The sequence below is a fragment of the Xenopus laevis genome, chromosome 4S (genome assembly GCF_017654675.1).
Source record: "Xenopus laevis strain J_2021 chromosome 4S, Xenopus_laevis_v10.1, whole genome shotgun sequence".
Taxonomy (NCBI): domain Eukaryota; kingdom Metazoa; phylum Chordata; class Amphibia; order Anura; family Pipidae; genus Xenopus; species Xenopus laevis.
The window spans coordinates 5,361,781-5,382,221 of NC_054378.1; the positions used below are offsets into that span (position 1 = coordinate 5,361,781).

At 36.0% G+C, this 20,441-nt stretch overlaps 1 protein-coding gene across 2 annotated transcripts in view; it reads right to left on the bottom strand.

Moving 5' to 3' along the window:
• The window catches only part of LOC108715188 (leucine zipper protein 2-like), a 204,469-nt gene that overhangs the window by 82,790 nt on the left and 101,238 nt on the right, over positions 1-20,441 (bottom strand). For both annotated transcript variants that reach the window (XM_018260097.2, XM_041560860.1), the window contains 4 exons: positions 13,421-13,538; positions 11,899-11,969; positions 7,334-7,415; positions 4,735-4,797 (listed from right to left, as the gene is read on the bottom strand). In XM_018260097.2, the coding sequence (XP_018115586.1) occupies positions 4,735-4,797; positions 7,334-7,415; positions 11,899-11,969; positions 13,421-13,538 (334 nt within the window). The remainder of the gene's footprint in view (positions 1-4,734; positions 4,798-7,333; positions 7,416-11,898; positions 11,970-13,420; positions 13,539-20,441) is intronic.

Here is a 20,441-nt window from a genome sequence, read left to right on the forward strand (position 1 = left end):
AATCATGACAAAATCCCTTTAAGTCTTCTTTTACAATTGTGTAGGAAACCCAAAGGGTTAAATTACTCCTCTGTGATTTATAATATCCTTATCATTTATAATAGGGGTACTTTATTCACCATATATATTGTGAATAATAGTTCTGGAGCCTCATTCAAAGGAGATTATTCAACCCACCTTTCTACCCAGTACAGTTGTTTCATGGGATTAGTTACCCATAAAACCACTATTATGCAGGAGGCCGTCTCCCATGGACTCCATTTTATTAATTATTCAAATTTTGTACAATTATTAACCTTTTCTTTTACAGCTTTTAAAGGTTTTAGAGGTATTTTATTGGTTTTAGAAGTTTTTAAAACCATGATTAAACTTAATTTCTCTAAAACCCAAAATGTCATAAAATGTATCACTATTCAAACTAAAAAAGCGAAAACACCAACTTTTTACACTTATCGCAGAATAACTATGACTTTTTCATATTGTCACCTAAAAGCCAGCATCAAAAACACCTGAAAACCTCAAAAACCATGAATCAAAGAAAGATCTTCCAGTTGTAAAAGGGGCACCTACCATTGACTTCAACATGATTTTGAAAGGTTTTAGCTGAAGTATTTTCAGATTTCACAGTTTCGTCACATAACAAATCCTGGGATGTTATCTGAAAGCCCGCTATCCTGAAAGCTCTGAATTGCAGAAAAGCCGTCTCCCATTTTGTCCAAATAATCTAAATTTAAAAAAATATATATTTTCTTTTTCTCTGTATGCTGATAAATTTTGTGCTGAACAAACTAAAGTGTTGAAGAGTCCAAGATTGCAAAGCATGTGCATCTAACTTGGTTAGGCTTTTAACCAGTGAAAGCAGATTCCCTAAGCATTGTGTACCTGCTCCTTGGGTCTCTGCTGATGCTCAGGGGCTTATCGTGTATAATTACATATAAATGGTTAGGAAGCTGTTGGCAGTCCTTTGTCTGATTAGAAAGGACACCAGCTGCTTCTTGTATTGAAAACAGATTCTATTTTAAAACTCTTAAATATTAACAGGATGTGTGTGTTAGTCTCTGCCAACTCCAGCTTTATAGCCTAAGTCAATATTCTTAGATTCTAGAATAGTTTCAGTTTATTGATTTTATTGTTTCACAGTTAACCCCTTCATGAGTATTAGCTGATATGGGGATGACATCATCTTCCATTGGTACAGAGCACCCATTCTACATGCCCTAAGAGCTCTATTGTCTATTCTGCCTGCTCCTTCCATATGATACATACTATAGAACAGTGATCCCCAACCAGTAGCTCATGAGTAACATGTTGCTCTCCAACCCCTTGAATGTTGCTCCCAGTGGCCTCAAAGCAGATGCTTGTTTTTGAATTTTTTTTGAGGCAAGTTTTGGTTGCATAAAAAACAGATGTACTGCCAATCAGAGCCTAAATGTAGGTTGACAATCCACATAGGGGCTACCAAATGGCCATCACAGCACTTATTTGGCACCCCAAGAACATTTTTCATGGTTGTGTTGCTCCCCAACTCCTTATACTTCTGAATGTTGCTCATGGGTTCAAAAGGTTGGGGATCCCTGCTATAGAACTGTAATTGAAACTATTTATTAACAATGTCAACAGGTTATAGTGCAACATTCTGGTGGTGGCGTTGGGTCATTCTTCATGGTTACATACATCTTAAATTAGGCACTTTCTAGTTGTTTATGAGAATCATTATTTTGCTAGTGGATAGTAGCCTTGGGGAATGCATAGATGACATCTGAAAAATAGCCCTTGCAGTATTAACTTTATTAATCTTGTTTCAACAAAAGAAATGGCTAATGGTAGAGATAAAACTGCTTGTTTACCAATTACCATAACATATACATGATTTGGGTCATTGTGGTTTAAAATAAAGGCTCACCCTTGAAGCCAGACTGGGTTATGGGTAATACAAATCCATAGAGTTCACTAAGCTCCACATACAAATAAAGAAAGCATTAACATGGAAATAGTTACTGGAAGTTATAAGATTAGGATGATGTTTACATCTTTACTTCATCTTGTAGGAGCCTTGTGCTCATCTCAGTTTTAATAGGATAAAAAAACATCACCAGTGTTGTTGTGCATAGCAACCAATGTTTTGTATATTAACATTCAAAATAACTTGGTAATAAAACATTTTTAATAGTGTGCCTCTAGTGAAAACATATATATTCATTTTAAAAATACTATTTAAGAATTCTGATTTACATATTTTAAAAATTCAAATAAAAAGCACTTTGTCAACTAAAAACTATTTTTTGAACTTTCTTTTCTATAGGATGAAACTTGTTGTGTGAATGTGATTTGTAGGATTTGGATTTGGTTGGGACAGGTGCCAAATCCTGAACAGAAACCTGGATTCATTGCATGTCTAATATTTTTATTAAAGATTTAAACATTTGAAAAATGTTTTGCAATAAACAGTGCATACCAATGCTGGTAAACAATAAATCATGTACGAATAGAGCTCTATTTTTGTACTTCATTAAACCACTATTTGGCATAACTCTTGGAAATGAATAGAACAACTTAAATTGGAAAATAATTTCTGGCTTGAAAATTGAAATTTTATTTCCATACTTTATAAATTTTTCAGATCTGGGAAATTGCATCAATCATTCCCAAAGCAGCTCAACTCAACCTATCTATTGAAGTCGACAAAAAATATAATTACACATGCAACACAAAAACAAAAACCTAATTCTAGATGCAAGATGAGAATGCTGATTATCTGCACTGTGTCTGGCATCATGCTGTTATCTTATGTACAGAAATTTGGCTTTATTATATTACACTGAAATCAGACATGAGTATAAAGGACAAACTTCCGTGCTGGAAATTGTGTTTTCAGCTAAATTTGCAGGAGCAAAGAACACAAGGTCAGATCAACACAGATCAGGTATGATTCTCATATGAGTCCATTGGCTGTGGAGGGTTGCAGGGGTGTTAGTTTATTGTGAAATATTGTTTGATGCCATACACAAGGGGCAGATTAACCAAGGGTCGAAGTGAATTCGAGGGAATTTTCTAAGTAAAAAAATTCGAAATCCGAAGTAATTTTTGGGATACTTCGACCATCGAATAGGATACTACGACTTCGAATTTACTTCGACTCGATTCAAAGCAAAAATCGTTCGAATATTCGACCATTCGATAATCAAAGTGCTGTCTCTTTTAAAAAAACTTTGACTTCAATACTTTGCCAAATTAAACCTGCCGAAGTGCTATGTTAGCCTATGGGGACCTTCTACAACATTTTTCTAAGTCTTTACACATCGAATAAAAATCCTTCGATCGATCGCTGATATCGTTCGAAATCGAAGTTTTTTAATTCGATGGTTGAATTTCGAAGTTTTTTGTACTTCGGAATTCAACCCTTGATAAATCTGCCCCTGGATAATATTTTCCATTATTCTGGGATTTGTAGTCCAATGACAAACATGTAAAGTGTAGTTGAGAAGTGCAGCTGTGTTTAGATCACTTTTAAAATCACTTGAGTGTAATGTGAAATTTATGCAAAATTGTTTTTTTCCTTTCAAAAGAGAGTAACAATTCTTCCCTCGTGGTATTCATTTGTCCTTAACTGAGTAATGGACTAACTCTTACAGAAACAACCCAATCCTGTCTTTTTATATTCAGATTATTCTCCTTTTGGGTATTATACATGATTTTTTTGGTTCACTTTTTATACATAATAAAAATAATTTTTGAGCTGGCGATATTATATTGAATTAGTGAAAATAAGGCCTGTTGTAAAGATTCAATAAAATAAAAAGGCAGATTTATTCATTTTCTCATAAATTACAGCAAAAAATCCTGCTCTGTATTTTTTTCCCCTAAGATCGAGTTTTTTCAATTTTATGATTGATTTTGATTTTGACAATATATTTGGCAATATTTGAGAAACCTGGCATGAGAAACAAGTTTATTTTTGTCATTGCAGACAAATGCCCTCATTTATTAAAGTATTGCAAACAGAAGGGGCAGGAGGTTGGTGGCATGCAGGCTTCATAGATTCTGTGCCACTGAACTATGCAAGATAAGGGGTGCTGAGTGCTACAGGTTGCATGGTATCCTGCACTTTTTGTCTCTAAAAATTCTAGTTTTTCAGGCAATTACTAGTGGAAAAAAATCCAAAAAATCTCTGAAAGTCTGAATTAATTAAAAATAGTCCAATAGGATCAAGTGTCAACCTTGCCAATGTTTTTTTAAATATATTTCATGTAAAGTATCCTTATATATCAGTAATTTTATTCATGTTTCCATGCCACTTATTTTAGACAATGAAACTATGGGTTCCATTGATGACATTTTTACTTGCCATGAAAAAATAAAAAAAAAGCTTTTCTGCAGGACCTATCCTGAGTATTATAACTGACAGTCTATGAAAAAATTTAGATATGCCATTTATATAAGAATATGATGCCTGAAGAAAAGCAATCAAAAATGTCTCCATATCAGTCCACAGAAATGACTTTTGAAGTAGAACATTATATTACCTTGTGGACTAATTTGTGAAACAGGAAGCTGATAAGTCATATCATCTATAAAACTTAATGCCATAACTGATATAATATCCATGAAATATTAAATTGTAGCCTAGTGACTATGATGTCGTATTAATATATCTATTTAATATAGATAGTTACTAAAAGGCGTTCAAAATAAAAACATTCTTTGAACTTAAATGCAGCGAAATACAAATGTTACCTCATTTTGGAGATCTCGGATCATTTTACTCTTCCTCTCCATTTCCGTTTTTAAGAAATTAATCTGCAGCATAAACAAAAACCCTTTGTAAAAAATATACATGGCAGGCTTATTAGGTTTGACTGCAACATAAATTCATCAGCTATAAGGTAAAATATTCATATATTCATATAAACAGTATATATATGCACAAAACCAGCCCCCAAATTCTGATAATTTTATCTCTCGTTTATTTTTAACCCTTTGTAGGTCTTTAAAAGGAAAACCACTATAGCTATAATCATGAACCAAACTATCGTGAATACCAAACAAATCTTATATTTTAATTAGATATGTAATATCATTAGTGATGGGTGAATCTAAAAAATTTTCTTAATGAACAAACAAGTGCAAAATAAAAAAAAATTCTAATATAGTTAAAAATGCAAAAAAAACTTAAATAATGATAATTGCAAAATTAATTTTTTTAAATTTTTATAGCATTGTATTCCAACAAGAAATCTGTGCATTCTCACACTATTTAAACTTGGGACCAGCTACAGAAGTGACTGATAATTGTTACCCTGACTATGGAATCCATTGGCCAGAAACCCCTTTGTAACATTTGTAATCTGCAGTTCATTTGCAGTTCGGCTGTGCTTTACTATGTCTGTACATTTATGAGCGTATCTATTACTGTGAAAGTGCTGCAAACTTGGTATAGGAGTATTTCTTCTAACTTGTGATTTTATGCCATGGATTGCAACCCAGAAATTATTAATAAAAAACTCAATAGTTTACAGTTTACATTAGTATTTTACACCACCTGTCATTAGTGATGGGCGAAATTGAGACAAAGTTCCGTGTTTTGCTGCCGGTGAATACATTTCGACAATTTAGTCAATTAGACGCCGGTGATAATTTACCGCATGCCCATTGACTTTAATGCAATTTGATAAAATAGGCGCACGCCCAATTGGCACAGCCGTCAGAATTGACACTCAAGAATTGACGCCGGCATCAAAACTCGCGTTTTGTGAATTTTTCACAGTTTTGCAAATTTCACTGGAAATTTGCTAAATTTTTAGGTGAAGTGAAACAGGAAAAATTAGCCCATCACTATCTGTCATATAAAACCTTCAAGTTTGGCCAGGAAATTCCTGCATAGGAAGCAGTGCACAAAATTGCATTTAAGTGAACATTGGAATTTTGCACTGGGTTTCATGTATAGTATGCCTAAAATCAGTACAGGTTTGGAACCTGTTATCCAGAATGCTTGGGACATGGGGTTTTCAGGATAATGGATCTTTCCTTAATTTGGATCTTCATACCTTAAGTCTACTAAAAAGTCATGTAAACATTAAATAACCCAATAGGCTGGTTCTGCTTCCAATAAGGAATATTTATATCTTAGTTTGGATAAGGTACAAGCTACTGTTTTATTATTACAGAGAAAAAGGAAATAATTTTAAAAAATTTGATTATTTGATTATAATGGAGTCTATGGGAGATTTCCGGATAACGGATCCCATACCTGTACACAGCTAGTATATAAACATGATTTGTGTGATTCAGAAATGAACTAAATTAAAATTAAGGCAATAAAACCATTGACCTTTTCCATGTCTACCTTACCCGAGGTATAATCACTTTATCAATAACCTTTCAAAGTTATCTGTAACGTCAGGTAAGTTTCCAACATATAATTTCTAAAACAAAGGACCTTATTTATCAAAATTTGAATAAAAATGTCTGACTATTGATGGGCGAATTTATTTGGCAGTCGCGAATTCGCTGCGAATTCTCGCGGCAAATAAATTTGAGAAACCGCCGTGAAAATTCGCTGACGTCAAAAAAAATAGGCGTCGCCGGTGCATTTTCGCTGGCGAATGTGCGCCAGCATCCAAAAAATGGACGCCGGAGTCAAAAACAAGACTCCGGTGCCGTTTGGTGAAATTTTCACCGTTTCGAGAATTTCGCTGGAAATTTGCAAATTATTTCAGATTGGACTTTTTCCAACCTCAGGGTATAAAAAAATCTTGAAAAATGTGAGTTCTTTTGTATTTAGACTTTAATAAATAACCCCTTTAAAGTCAAAAATGTCATTAGCAAGTTGGAAAAAACAAGCTTTTGGATCCAGACACTGGTTTCATTGCCCTCTCAAAGTAAGGAAAGATTTTTCACCATCTGAAGCAAATTGGAGAGGTTTCATATGTGTTTTTTTTCACTTTCTTCTGGATCATTTAGCAGTCAAGCAGGTTTCATTTGGACAAAGAGTAGACATAAAACACTTTAGCTGCTATACAACTAATACCAATGTTTTTTTGCTGTACGACAAGTCAATTGTTTTATGAGATTAGTGCCATGTAATGTTGCTGGATATAATGAGATATAACAGAAGAATTCTTATAACCTGCACCTTCACATCTTTTTATTATTTCTCTGCTCCATCCGCTAATTCACACAGCCAGATTATTACTGTGAAAAAACCTTTTGTAAACATTTTCAAACATTTTCAAAGCTCCACAAACTCACTTTAACGGAACACAAAGATCACATACAGGACATTGAAAAATGTGAGGAAAGAGTAATTGGAAGGTCATGTGACGCAAGCACTCACGGTGGCCTGCTGTTTCTCCGCTCTTTCCGTTGCCTCATTAAGTTGTTTTGTAAATGCTTCCTGGAGAGATTTCATCTCGTTCCTAGTTTTTTAAAAAGGGAAGAGGATATATTTAGTGATAGCATTTTGAATTGCTGGTGAGCAAACGCGCCTACAGTAAATGTCACAGATCTTAAAGGTCTTTTAAAGGCTAATTTATAGTTATACTGACATGTTTTAAAGAGAGCAGTAAAAATGATTTGAAGGAGAATCTACATAAGTTTAAAAACTCATTTAGAATTTAATTTATTTCTCTCATTGTACCGTTTTGGGGCAATTGCCACGATTCCACCAAAGTGATACCGAATTAAAAATTAATGTTAATCTGAAATGTTTATTAACTTGTTCAAGGACTTTGTCTCTTATGGCACCTGTATAACTCCTCACCGTCATCACTCTAACTTAAAGGAAAAATAACACCACAAAATGAAAATGCTTTAAAGGAATGACAATATAATGTACTGTCTGTTACCCTGCGCTGGTAAAAATTGTGTGAAACACTACTATAGTTTATATAAACAAGCTGTTGTGTAGCCATGGGGGCAGCCATTCAAGCATAGGATACACGGTAGATAACAGATAAGTACTACTATAGTTTATATAAACAAGCTGCTGTGTAGCCATGGGGGCAGCCATTCAAGCACAGGATACACAGTAGATAACAGATAAGTACTGCTATAGTTTATATAAACAAGCTGCTGTGTAGCCATGGGGGCAGCCATTCAAGCACAATATACACAGTAGATAACAGATAAGTACTACTATAGTTTATATAAACAAGCTGCTGTGTAGCCATGGGGGCAGCCATTCAAGCACAGGATACACAGTATAAAAGATACGTTCCGAAGAATCCCATTGTATAATACAGAGCTTATCTGTTATCAGTTGTGTATCCTATGCCTTTTTTACTTTTTGGAGATGGCTACAAAGCAGCTTGTTTATAACAGCTACAGTAGAGGTTCTGAAGAAAATACACCAGTTGTACCAGAGCAGAGTAACAGTACATTATATTTTCTTTACTTTAATATACTTTAAGTTTTGGGTATGACTATGAAGATTTTCATTCATCCAGGTCATAGTATATCTAGTATAGGTCAATCTAAAAACAACTGGACTTGCTGAGTAATCAATGAAGACGTTTCACTACTCATCCGAGCAGCTTCTTCAGTTCAACTGAATCAACACCTCTGTGAATTTCTTCAGATGTCACCTCTTTGAAGAGTTACAATGTGCCATTGTAAATGGATTAGTGGAAGAGTTTATATGCCGAGAATTTCCCACACCAGTCAGTTGAACTGAAGAAGCTGCTCGGATGAGTAGTGAAACGTCTTCATTGATTACTCAGCAAGTCCAGTTGTTTTTAGATTGACCTATACTAGATATTTAAGTTTTGGGCGTAACTGTTCCTTTCACGTTCTATTATGCTACTACCATGGATATACTTCCCTTACTAACACTCATTGATGAAGTTCTGTGCTTCACATAACACTTAATCTCTCATTGATGCCTTACTTAAAAACCTGCTACATAACTCCTTGTTCTAAATAGTCTTATTTACCATGTCACAAACCCTGCTTGCACTTATTTGAGTCCTTCCATAACTCTGGAAACACATGTGTGACTCTTTTTGAAGGGTATTATAGCTATAGTCATCATTGGAGTCACTTGACCCTGCCTGCATCACATGGTAAGATAGCACCTCAATATTACACTTGGTAGATGTACTATATGCTCTCCTACTGGGAAACCCTACCTAGGCAACTAAACTAAAGGCACTGTAGTTCCTAACTATGTACTAACAACCTGGTTTTTGCAACAACCCTACTGTACATACAGTATGTTGTAGGACTCTAAATATAGTAGACATAAAAGCCTTTCACAATATGGGTGCACTGTAATTTACTTCCCTTACAAATAGTGATGGGCAAATTTGTCCCGTTTTGCCTCGCTGAGAAATTCAGGAATTTCTCCCGGAATTTGCGAAATGGCGAAAAATTCACGGAACACTAATTTTAACGCCTGCATCAGTTTTGATGCCTTCATCAGCTCTGACACTTGCATCACTTTTGACTCCGACGTCAATGGTCGTCCGAATAATATTGGCGCACAACGGTTTTGAGGCAATCGACTTTCCAACGCACGTCCACATTTTTTTGACAGCAGTTTCGTGAATTTATTTGCCGGTGGCGAAAGCAGAAATTTGTCACAAATTTGCGCCTGCCGAATTTAATCGCCCATCACAAACTTTGAAAATGTTAAAGGGATCCTGTCATCGGAAAACATGGTTTTTTCAAAACGCATCAGTTAATAGTGCTACTCCAGCAGAATTCTGCACTGAAATCCATTTCTCAAAAGAGCAAACAGATTTTTTTTATATTCAATTTTGAAATCTGACATGGGGCTAGACATTTTGTCAATTTCCCAGCTGCCCCTGGTCATGTGACTTGCGCCTGCACTTTAGGGGAGAAATGCTTTATGGCAGGCTGCTGTTTTTCCCTCTCAATGTAACTGAACGTGTCTCAGTGGGACCTGGATTTTACTATTGAGTGTTGTTCTTATATCTACCAGGCAGCGGTTATCTTGTGTTAGGGAGCTGCTATCTGGTTACCTTCCCATTGTTCTTTTGTTTGGCTGCTTGGGGGGGGGGGAGTTGGTGATTTCACTCCAACTTGCAGTACAGCAGTAAAGAGTGATTGAAGTTTATCAGAGCACAAGTCACATGACTTGGGGCATCTGGGAAATTGACAATATGTCTAGCCCCATGTCAGATTTCAAAATTGAATATAAAAAAATCTGTTTGCTGTTTTGAGAAATGGATTTCAGTGCAGAATTCTGCTGGAGCAGCACTATTAACTGATTCATTTTGAAAAATAATTTTTTTCCCATGACAGTATCCCTTTAAACTACCAATTTGCAGAGTTGTGGTAGGGGAAGGTGGGGAAGCAACCCCTTGATTAATTTGATTTGAATTCGGAATTTTGTAATAGGAAACTGCAACCATGCCATCATTATAATCCCACAGAGCTATAAAACAATGCAATAAATATAAATATGTTTATTATGAAATTTGAAAAGATTTGGGATGTATTTTGGTTGTTGTCATCGTGGCACTTAAAGGACAGTTATAGTACATGTTCACACATCTGTGATCTTTTAGAAAAGGGAAAAGTCTATTCATAATGTTAGGAATAGAAATATACAAGACACTTGCAATTCCTTTTGTTGAAAACGTTAGGTCCAGGAAATCTGAAATTCTCATCAAATCTATACCAACTTTTTAAATGATTATTTCACAGCTGAACATTTATAAATATCTCTTTCATTGTTGTTTTACAAGAAAATGTTCTACTAGCAGAATAGACCTTAATACCCGTAATTCTTGTTAGACATAGAAAATACAGTTTGCACCCACATTTAGGTCATATCTGTATTGTTAGGCTTCTTCTATAATCTGGATGTTCTTGGATGCTACTTTTATTGCAGATAAGCTTCAAGCAGCCCTCATCAAATGATGCATTTTGTCTGATAATGTACATTCATAAAGAACTTTATATATAAGTACATCTTTAACAACTTTTATAATAAAAAATAGATGCATTTCACAGAGTGCTATAAAAACTGTTCCATTAGTTATAAATTATACACACAGTGATTATATCAAACATCTCCAAGCTCATATTAAATCAAGTATAAGAAAAGAGTCAGCGGAAAAAAAGGAACTATAATAAACAATTTTTTTGAGGTTTAGTTAAAATCTTATTGAAAATCCATTTTTCCTAGGCCTTACAATTACTTACTTATAATTAATATAAATGTAATATACCATATATACTCGAGTAGAAGCCTAGTTTTTCAGCCCCCAAAATATGCTGAAAAACTCTACCTCGGCTTATACTCGGGTCAAGCGCAAAAACGGTCGCCGGCGCCTAAGAATAGTCACCGGCATCCAAGAATAGTCGCCGGTGTCCAAGAATAGTCTCCAAGAATGTTCGCCGGCATTCAAGAATGGTCGCCGGCATCCAAAAACGAGACGCCGGCACCTCCAATGGGAGCAGAAACCCTCAATTTTTTGATTGAAACTTACCAGAAGCTGCTGCATTTCTCACCCTAGGCTTATACTCGAGTCAATAAGCTTTCCCAGTTTTTGGAGGTAAAATTAGGTACCTCGGCTTATACTCGGGACGGCTTATACTAGAGTATATACGGTAATTACATTTATACAATGTTTTCAATCTTGAACATCAGTATATTTCTTTATTACCCCACCACCACCACCACTACCTTTTGCTAGCTTTATAATGGTTGGCTGATTGGAGGAGCTCTGATGCTGGCAAACACCGAAAATATTCTGGGGGTCATTAATCAACTTGGTAAATGAGTGCCCGTGGGCAGTAACCCATGACAACCAATAAAATTGTTGCATTTGTTTTTCTACTGGCTAGTCTTGATAAATGATCTGTATTTGTGTGAGATGCCAGAGAGAGGAATCTAAACCCTTTTATTTGAGTGTAGTTGTAGGACTTTACCTTTGTTTTTCTTCTAATTCCAGTAGTTTCTGTACGTCACTTTTGGCAGAAGCCTCATTCTTTTTCAAATACTTGAAAAAAAGAAAAAAACAATATTCAATTTAATTATTGGATATGTTTGTTATAAAAACTTCTGGGCTAACATTCAGTTTACAGGGGAGTCAAGTGGAAATTTCACAATTAAAGGAAAAGTAACACCAAAAATAAAAATGTTTTAAAGTAATTAAAATGTAAGGATACTTAGCAGATAACAAATAAGCTCTGTAACATAATACAATGGAATAAGTATTAGTGTAGTAGTTAGTGATGGGCGAATAAATTCGGTAGACACAAATTTGCGTCAGATTTCCACGTTTCTCTGCAAGCGTATTAATTAGCGAAACTGCAGCAACAATTCGCTGGTGAAAAATCCGCCATGTCAAAAAAAAATTGCAGCACGTATAAATATTTTCGCACATCAAAATTATTCGGATGCCCATTGACTTTAATGCGTTTCGTGAATTTTGCAGTAAATAAGTGAATTTTGCAGTAAATTAGTGAATTTTGCAGTAAATTTGCGAATTTGTCGGCGAAGCGATGCCACAGATTCACCTATCACTAATAGTAGTGCTTCTGAAGCAAACACACCAGTTTTACTAGTGCAGGGCAACAGTACATTATATTTCGATTACTTTAATTTTTTGTTGTTACTATTCCTTTAATATCTGTACAAACACAATTATATGTGAGGAGTTTTGTGGTTTTGGTCCATTTCAAGGGCCCATAAGCTTTCAGCTTGGTCAAGAATTTAAGGGGGTTATTTATAAAAATCTGAAAAGTTCTCACAATTTTCTGAAAACTACTTCAACTAAAATCCCCACAGACTCCCCCCTCTCCTATTTATCAGTACATGTTTCTGAAATTTTCATGTTCAGGGAAGGGGAATTTTTGCCTTGTTTCGCCGCAGAAATGACGCCCATAGACTTGTATGGTGTTTTGCGTAAAAAAAAAAAAGATGTGCATCAAAAATAATTCGCCGCACAACAATTTTTTTTTTGATGCCCATAGACTTTAATGGGAGTTGACAACATTTTGCTGGCGGCAAATTTTTGGCGAAATGAAATGGGTCAAATTCACCCATCCCTATTCATGTGCAGTAAAAAAAAAGGGACATCTGCCATTGACTTCTACATTAACTTGGCAGGTCTGAGTTGGAGTACTTTTTTTATTCTGACTAGGGATGACCCATTTAGTTTCACCAAAAATTTGCCGCCGGCACCCATTAAAGTCTATTAAAGTCTTGGTCCCGTGCTGGGCCGTGTCTTGAGAAAGGCCCAGCATGGGACCGAAATGTTGACAATAAATTTTCTTTTCTAAACTGCATTATGAAGCCCTGGAGTGCGTCAAATTTGGGAAACTACTATAAATATACCTTGAAATGTGCTTTTTTGGTTGGCTGTTTTACCTTGACCATCTTTGCTTTTGTACTAGCCTGGTGCAGAAAATAATGACCCATCCAATGCTCTGATAAAGAAAATCTAACCTGGAGGTTTCCTTTGATCCCTTCTAGTTCTCGTGATGTTTTTGACAGTTGTCGAAGAATGCTACTTCTTTCCATGAAAACTTCTTTTAGCTGCTTTTCCAAATCGTCTTTACCCTGTCTACGAAAAAATGAAATGTTCCAAATTAAAATAAATATGATAGGAGATCATTAGCTTACAGTAGCTTACAGTCTCCTAGCTTTATTGTTAAATAAGTAACTCTCACAGACTTGCTTTTTTTCTCAGCAAGAATAAGACAGCACTTTCTTTTTGATGAGATATAAGCTTGTATAAATATTAGAGATGCAACAAATCCACTATTTTGGGATTCGACAAACCCCCGAATCCTTTGTTTAGCTGAATACAGAACCAAATCCAGACCCTAATTTCTATATGCAAAAAGGGGGCAGAAAGATAAAAGTGGGAAAGTGAACCGCATGTGAAGCACAAGGATAAAACATTTTTCTACTTCTTTGTTTATGTGATGAAATGTCACATGATTTTAAGGATTGATTTGGCTAGGCACGACTATTCTACTGAATATAAATCCTGCTGAAAAAGGCAGAATCCTGGCTAAATACCAAACTGAATCCTGGATTTGGGGCATCCTTAATACATTTTCACTGCAACACAATCATATCATGTTTTTAGTTATTTTAATCATACATTGTTCACTGAGTAAAGTTTTATCCTATGTATGGGAACAAAGCAATGCTCTGCCTCATCAAAACCAGGCTAAAAAGTGTTTAATAAGGACCAGCCCGGAACTCAAACTCTTGTAAGTGTTGTTTTGGACACTCGGTGCACTTACCATGTGAGCCACTGGAGGCTCTTGGGGCTGATCCTGACCTCTTCATTAATGTTCCTGTATATCTGCCTTTTCCCAGTTTGTCTCCTCCCTGTTCTCCACCCCACCTCGTTTCCCTCATGTGTTTTCTATTCCCAATCACCTGCCCTTTATAAATGTCGAATGTTTTTTTGTTTGTTTCTAGATAACCTTCAGTCCTTGTTCCTGAAATCCTAGTTCCAGTGTTCTTGTTCATGTGATTTTGTTCCAGCATTCCTTGCCCTCCTGTTTTCCTGGTAATGACTTTGTCTTGACCTTGTATTTGATTTTGCCTGTTCCTGTTTTCTTCTGTTACCATTAAACCTGCAATATCACTATGTCCTCTACAATTGTTTATGTCTATCCCCCTGGGCTTCCACCATACCCACTTTCAAGTGTGAGACTAACTCCAGTTACAGCGGCTTCCCGCTGTGAACGTTACACAGTGATCAGATATTGGTTGGACAGGTTTGGGAAACCTGTCAGATAAGAAAAGCATCAGCTCAATGATACAATCCTCACTCAATACTTCTTCATAGACCCCAATTATGATCTGGTTGTTGACCTAGGGGCCAAATAATCACATCACCCACATGTACAGTAGCTCAGCATGAAGGTTACCAAATCAACTAAAGATCCTCTCCTTTGGCAACCTCAACAAATTACCAAATCTTCTGGTGTTAAACCAAGTTAAGAATCTTCACAAAAATATAAAGGAATTTACAGTCCAGTCTCACTTCATTTATATTTACTTGAACAAATATATCAGTCCACATCACAATGCAATTCACCCATGGAATATAATCCAAAAAGATTTAGATCTTTATAGATAATGCCATACAATTTGTAACAATATGTAACAGACTACAGAACATGCAATCCATACAGATTAAGGGCAGTGGTTGAAAATAACAGCTCAACTGTTTATCAGTGCCTGAAATCTGGAGACTGAATCTTAGATATTGCTATCGACAGAGGGTTTGGCCTCAATTAGTTGTCAATCAATGATAGCTGAATAAGACCATTTGTTTTTGAGATGGCGACTTTTGTATTTCTTTCAATCAACACCTGAACCACTGTGCTTGCAGTCTACACACTGAAAACGAGCTTTTATAAAAGAGAAACATGCATTGGAAGCATGAAAAATATTGCAAGAAACTGAGATACTATAACTCAGATAAATAGCTTTTTTTTAAGGGCTCAATGATACAATCCTCATTCAATACTTCTTCATAGACCCCAATTATGATCTGGTTGTTGACCTAGGGGCCAAATAATCCCATCACCCATATGTACAGTAGCTCAGCATGAAGGTTACCAAATCAGCTAAAGATCCTCTCTTTTGGCAACCTCAATAAATGACAAGATCTTCTGGTGTATAACCAACTTAAGGACCTTCACAAAAATATAAAGGAACTTACAGTCCAGTCTCACTTCATTTATATTTACTTGAACACAGCTATCAGTCCACATCATGATGCAATTCACCCATGGAATATAATCCACAATGATTTAGATCTTTACAGATAATGCCACACAATTTGTAACAATACGTAACAGACTACAGAGCATGCAATCCATACAGATTAAGGACAATGGTTGAAAACAGCAGTTCAACTGTTTATCACAGCCTGGAATCTGGAAACTGAATCTTACATATTGCTATCGACAGAGGGTTTGACCTCAATTAGTTGTCAATCAATGATAGCTAAATAAGACCATTTGCTTTTGAGATGGCGACTTTTGTATTTCTCTCAATCAACACCTGAACCACGGTGCTTGCAGTCTACACACACTGAAATCAAGCTTTTATATGAGAGAATCATGCATTGGAAGCATGAAAAAGCTTGTAAGAAACCGGGATACTATAACTTAGATAAATAGTTTTTTTAAAGGGCCAAAAAATACTATATAAAGAAGTCATTTAAAGCTTAGTTGTATTCCTAGATCTTCAAGAGCATCAGAAGAAAGATGTTCTTTGACACAGTCAAAAGATTTTAAGTGAAGCATTGACCCACACCAATGTGTTATGAAACATTTCTAGATCTTAAGGTTGGAAAATACTAATTTGCATATGTAAATTAGGTGTCAGAATCTGTTCAGGGATTCAGCTAAATCCCAAAATAGTGGGCTCTGTACACCCATAGGTGAAAGACATGTAAGAAGTTTCTAGGCCTCACATCACAACTTCTCAAAGGAAGCTGATATGTTTTACACATTCAGACGTCCATCATTTGCTGGCACTGCTCTTTCTTTTATAACAACCCAGATGGAAATTGATAATTTGACAGATCAGTTCATTCTGTATTTTTTGCTCATCACTTTCACTTGGGTTGGTTTCATGAACACAAAGTATTAATATGCAGTCTTACATTCCCTCCACAACTTACACTGTAAAAAACTAATCACTAACAATAACTTTGAGGTGGGTGGTTTTAGAACAGAAGGAAACAAATGGAATGGTAAAGACACAACCTTTTTCAGTTTCCTCCAAATCCTAATTTGGACAAATTTTTTGACCAAAAAAATGTCCTTGCACACCAATAGCATCACACTGACACTCAGAAAAGAATCACAGGGACTAGGTCATCAAAATGATTTATTTTATTTTCACCACAAAACCATTTACAGATACTATTTGGACCTGTTATCCAGAGTAGTGATGGGCGAATTTATTCGCCAGGTGCGAATTCGCGGAACGCCCGTGAAAATTCACGTCAAAAATTCCCGGCGTCCCAAAAAAATTTTCAGAAAAAATGGTCGCCGTTTCACGAATTTTGCGCGAAATTCTCAAAATTTTCGGCGAAGCGAAACGACGCAAATTCGCCCATCACTAATCCAGAGTGCTGGGTACCTGGGGTTTTCCGGATAGCAGATCTTTTTGTAATTTGAATCTTGTTGCCCAACTCTTTTTACATATGAATGTGGCGCATGGGCTTTGTTACACCGAAGATGGGAACAAGAGATTTCCTTTACATAATTCCTAGCCAAAGCTTTCAAAAACCATTACAAAATGTTGCCTAGCTATCATTGCAATACCGCGGACCAATCTGTGCTCAAAAGTTGAAAATCAAATATGTGCAACACAGCAGGTAAGATAAGCTTCTGAACAGATGAAATGAAAGGTGGGAAGTTAATTACTTACTGTGCTGCCAATTATCCTAACCAATCGGGATAATAAAATAAATATTAGTACAAACTACATAAACTAGATGATAGCACTTGGAAATAACGTTCCAAATAAATATTTATCAATAAAAAATTGCACAGCACTTTACTACTCAAGTGGAATTGATTGTGTTTTAATGTCAATAAAGTGCAAGTTTTATTGATAAAGATTTATTTGGAACTTTATTTCAGAGTGCTATATCTAGTTTATTCTAGTTCTAGTTTATGGAGCTCCCATTGCCCCTCTCATAACTATAACATTCTTCTAGAGCTAGGATACACAGGGAGGAAACAAGTCCCCTATTCATAAACTTATTTAAATACATTTCAAAGTGGGTAGCGATTTAATTTCTCCTATAATTAGGGATGGGCGAATTTATTCGCCAGGCGCGAATTCGCGGCGAATTTGCGCGATTCGCCGCCAGCGAATAAATTAGCGAAATGCCCGCGAAAATTCGCGGAAAAAATTCGCCGGCGTCAAAAACGGGCGCCGGCGTCAAAAACGGGCGCCGGCGTCAAAAACGAGACGCTGGCGCCGTTTCGCGGATTTTTCGCCGTTTCGCGAATTTCGCGAATTTTTCGGCGAAGCGAAACGGCGCAAATTCGCCCATCACTACCTATAATTACATCATGGTAAAAATTACTATTTTATTGATACCTGGATATGTTTGGTTAAATTTTTTTGTAAATTCTAGAGCTATATGAAGATTTAGGGGCCGATTTACTAAATTCGAGTGAAGGATTCGAAGTAAAAAAACTTCAAATTTCGAAGTATTTTTTGGGCTACTTTGACCATCGAATGGGCTACTTCGACCACGACTTCGAATCAAAGGATTCGAACTAAAAATTGTTCGACTAGTCGAAGTACTGTCTCTTTAAAAAAAACTTCGACCCCCTACTTCGGCAGCTAAAAGCTACCGAACTCAATGTTCCCCATAGGCTTGCCTAACTTTTTTTGATCAAAGGATATTCCTTCGATCTTTGGATTAAAATCCTTCGAATCGTTCGATTCAAAGGATTTAATCGTTCGATCGAAGGAATATTCCTTCGATCGTACGATCGCACTATTTGCGCTAAATCCTTCAACTTCGATATTCGAAGTTGAAGGATTTAAATTCGTAGTCGAATATCGAGGGTTAATTAACCCTCGATATTCGACCCTTAATGAATCAGCCCCTTAATTTGTGTTGTGCAAGTTGTTTTGGCTATGTTATTGGTATGCCCTACATCCCCTCCCCAAAATCAATATTAGAAAATGATTATCCACTGCTCTTTTAAATTCGCAAAATGCATTTTTATTTTCTGCCTAATTTTGAAAGGCAATAATATGGTTGTGTGGGGCATGATGGAAGACTAGGGCTAGTCAACCAGAGTCAGTTACAAGATGAAGACTACAGACTGCTAGTGGCATTTCATAGGAAGAGGAAAATAATGTCAATAATTATTAAAAAATAAAAAATTAACACAAGAATGCGTTACTCAAAGGGGCCCATTCACTAAGTTCGAGTGAAGGAATAGAGGAAAAATAGTTTGAATTTCGAATGGTTTTTTTTGGCTACTTCGACCATCAAATTGGCTACTTCGACCATCGACTACGAAATTCGACTTTGAATCGAACGATTCGAACTAAAAAATGCTCGACTATTCGACCATTCGATACTGTACTGTCTCTTTAAAAATTTCTTCGACCCCCTAGTTCGCCACCTAAAACCTACCGAGGCCGATGTTAGCCTATGGGGAAGGTCCCCGTAGGCTTGCTAACAATTTTATGATCGAAGGATAATCGTTCGATTCGAAGGATTTAATCGTTCGATCGAACAATTATTCCTTCGATTGTTCGATCGAACGAATTGCGCAAAATCCTTCAACTTCGATATTCGAAGTCGAAGGATTTTAATTCAGCAGTCGAATATCGAGGGTTAATTAACCCTCGATATTCGACCCTTGATACATCTGCCCCTTAATGCATTTCAAATATTGTTGCACTATGAATCCCAGTATACACAGGCAATATCAAAAAGGAATATTATTTTTAGTGCCATAGAACATAACAAACCAGTAACTATACTGCTTGCAACGTTTCTACTGAAAATCCTAAATGTATGAATAAAAAAGATTTAAAAAATTCTCCGACAGTTGAAAGATACAAAATCTCACTTTGTAATAGCTTCTGCCATGGCATGCATTTATATTAATGAAGGTGAAAAGAAATCGTGTTTGGTCTTTCGCCAATTTGTGGAGGTCCTTTGGAACATAGCAGCATGGGTCATTTGACTTCTGTGTTGAATCTATTGATCTGAGTCCTGTATAAATTCAGATTTCATTTCATATCACAACATGGATATTGGTTTTGAATTGTTTTATTCATGTCACAGCTGCTACCATTGCAGAAATGTCCAACTCAATTAGACTTCTAAACCTCTTCAACATCTAATTTTGACAGGATAGCTTGAAACGAAAGTCTCCATTCCCCTGACACATCAATCTTTCTTGGAATTGGAATGATATTTATTTTTTAAATGATACACTGGGTCTTTAGCTTCAGCAAACAGTTCACGACACTGATTTATATATCCTAAAGGATAATTTGTAGACATGTCAAGTCATATTATAGATTCATACATACAGTATGTGAAACTATAATACAGTATATTGAAATACTAACGGTATATTAATCATAAACGATGCAAAGCTATACCCAGAGCTGACAGTCTAATTTTGGTGCCTTGAGTAGTGATGGGCGAATTTATTCACCAGACGCGAATTTGTGGCGAATTTGTGAGATTCGCCGCCAGAGAAAAATTCACGAAACGCCCGCGAAAATTCGCCAGAAAAATTCGCCGGCGTCAAAAAAATTTTAGCCGGCGTCGGAAAAAAACGAGATGGCGCCGTTTCCCAAATTTTTCGCAATTTAGCGAATTTCGTTCGAAATTCGTGAATTTTCCTCGAAATTCATGAATTTTCCCATGAAGCGAAATGACGCAAATTCGCCCATCACTAGCCTTGAGTACTGGAAGATAATTTGGCTA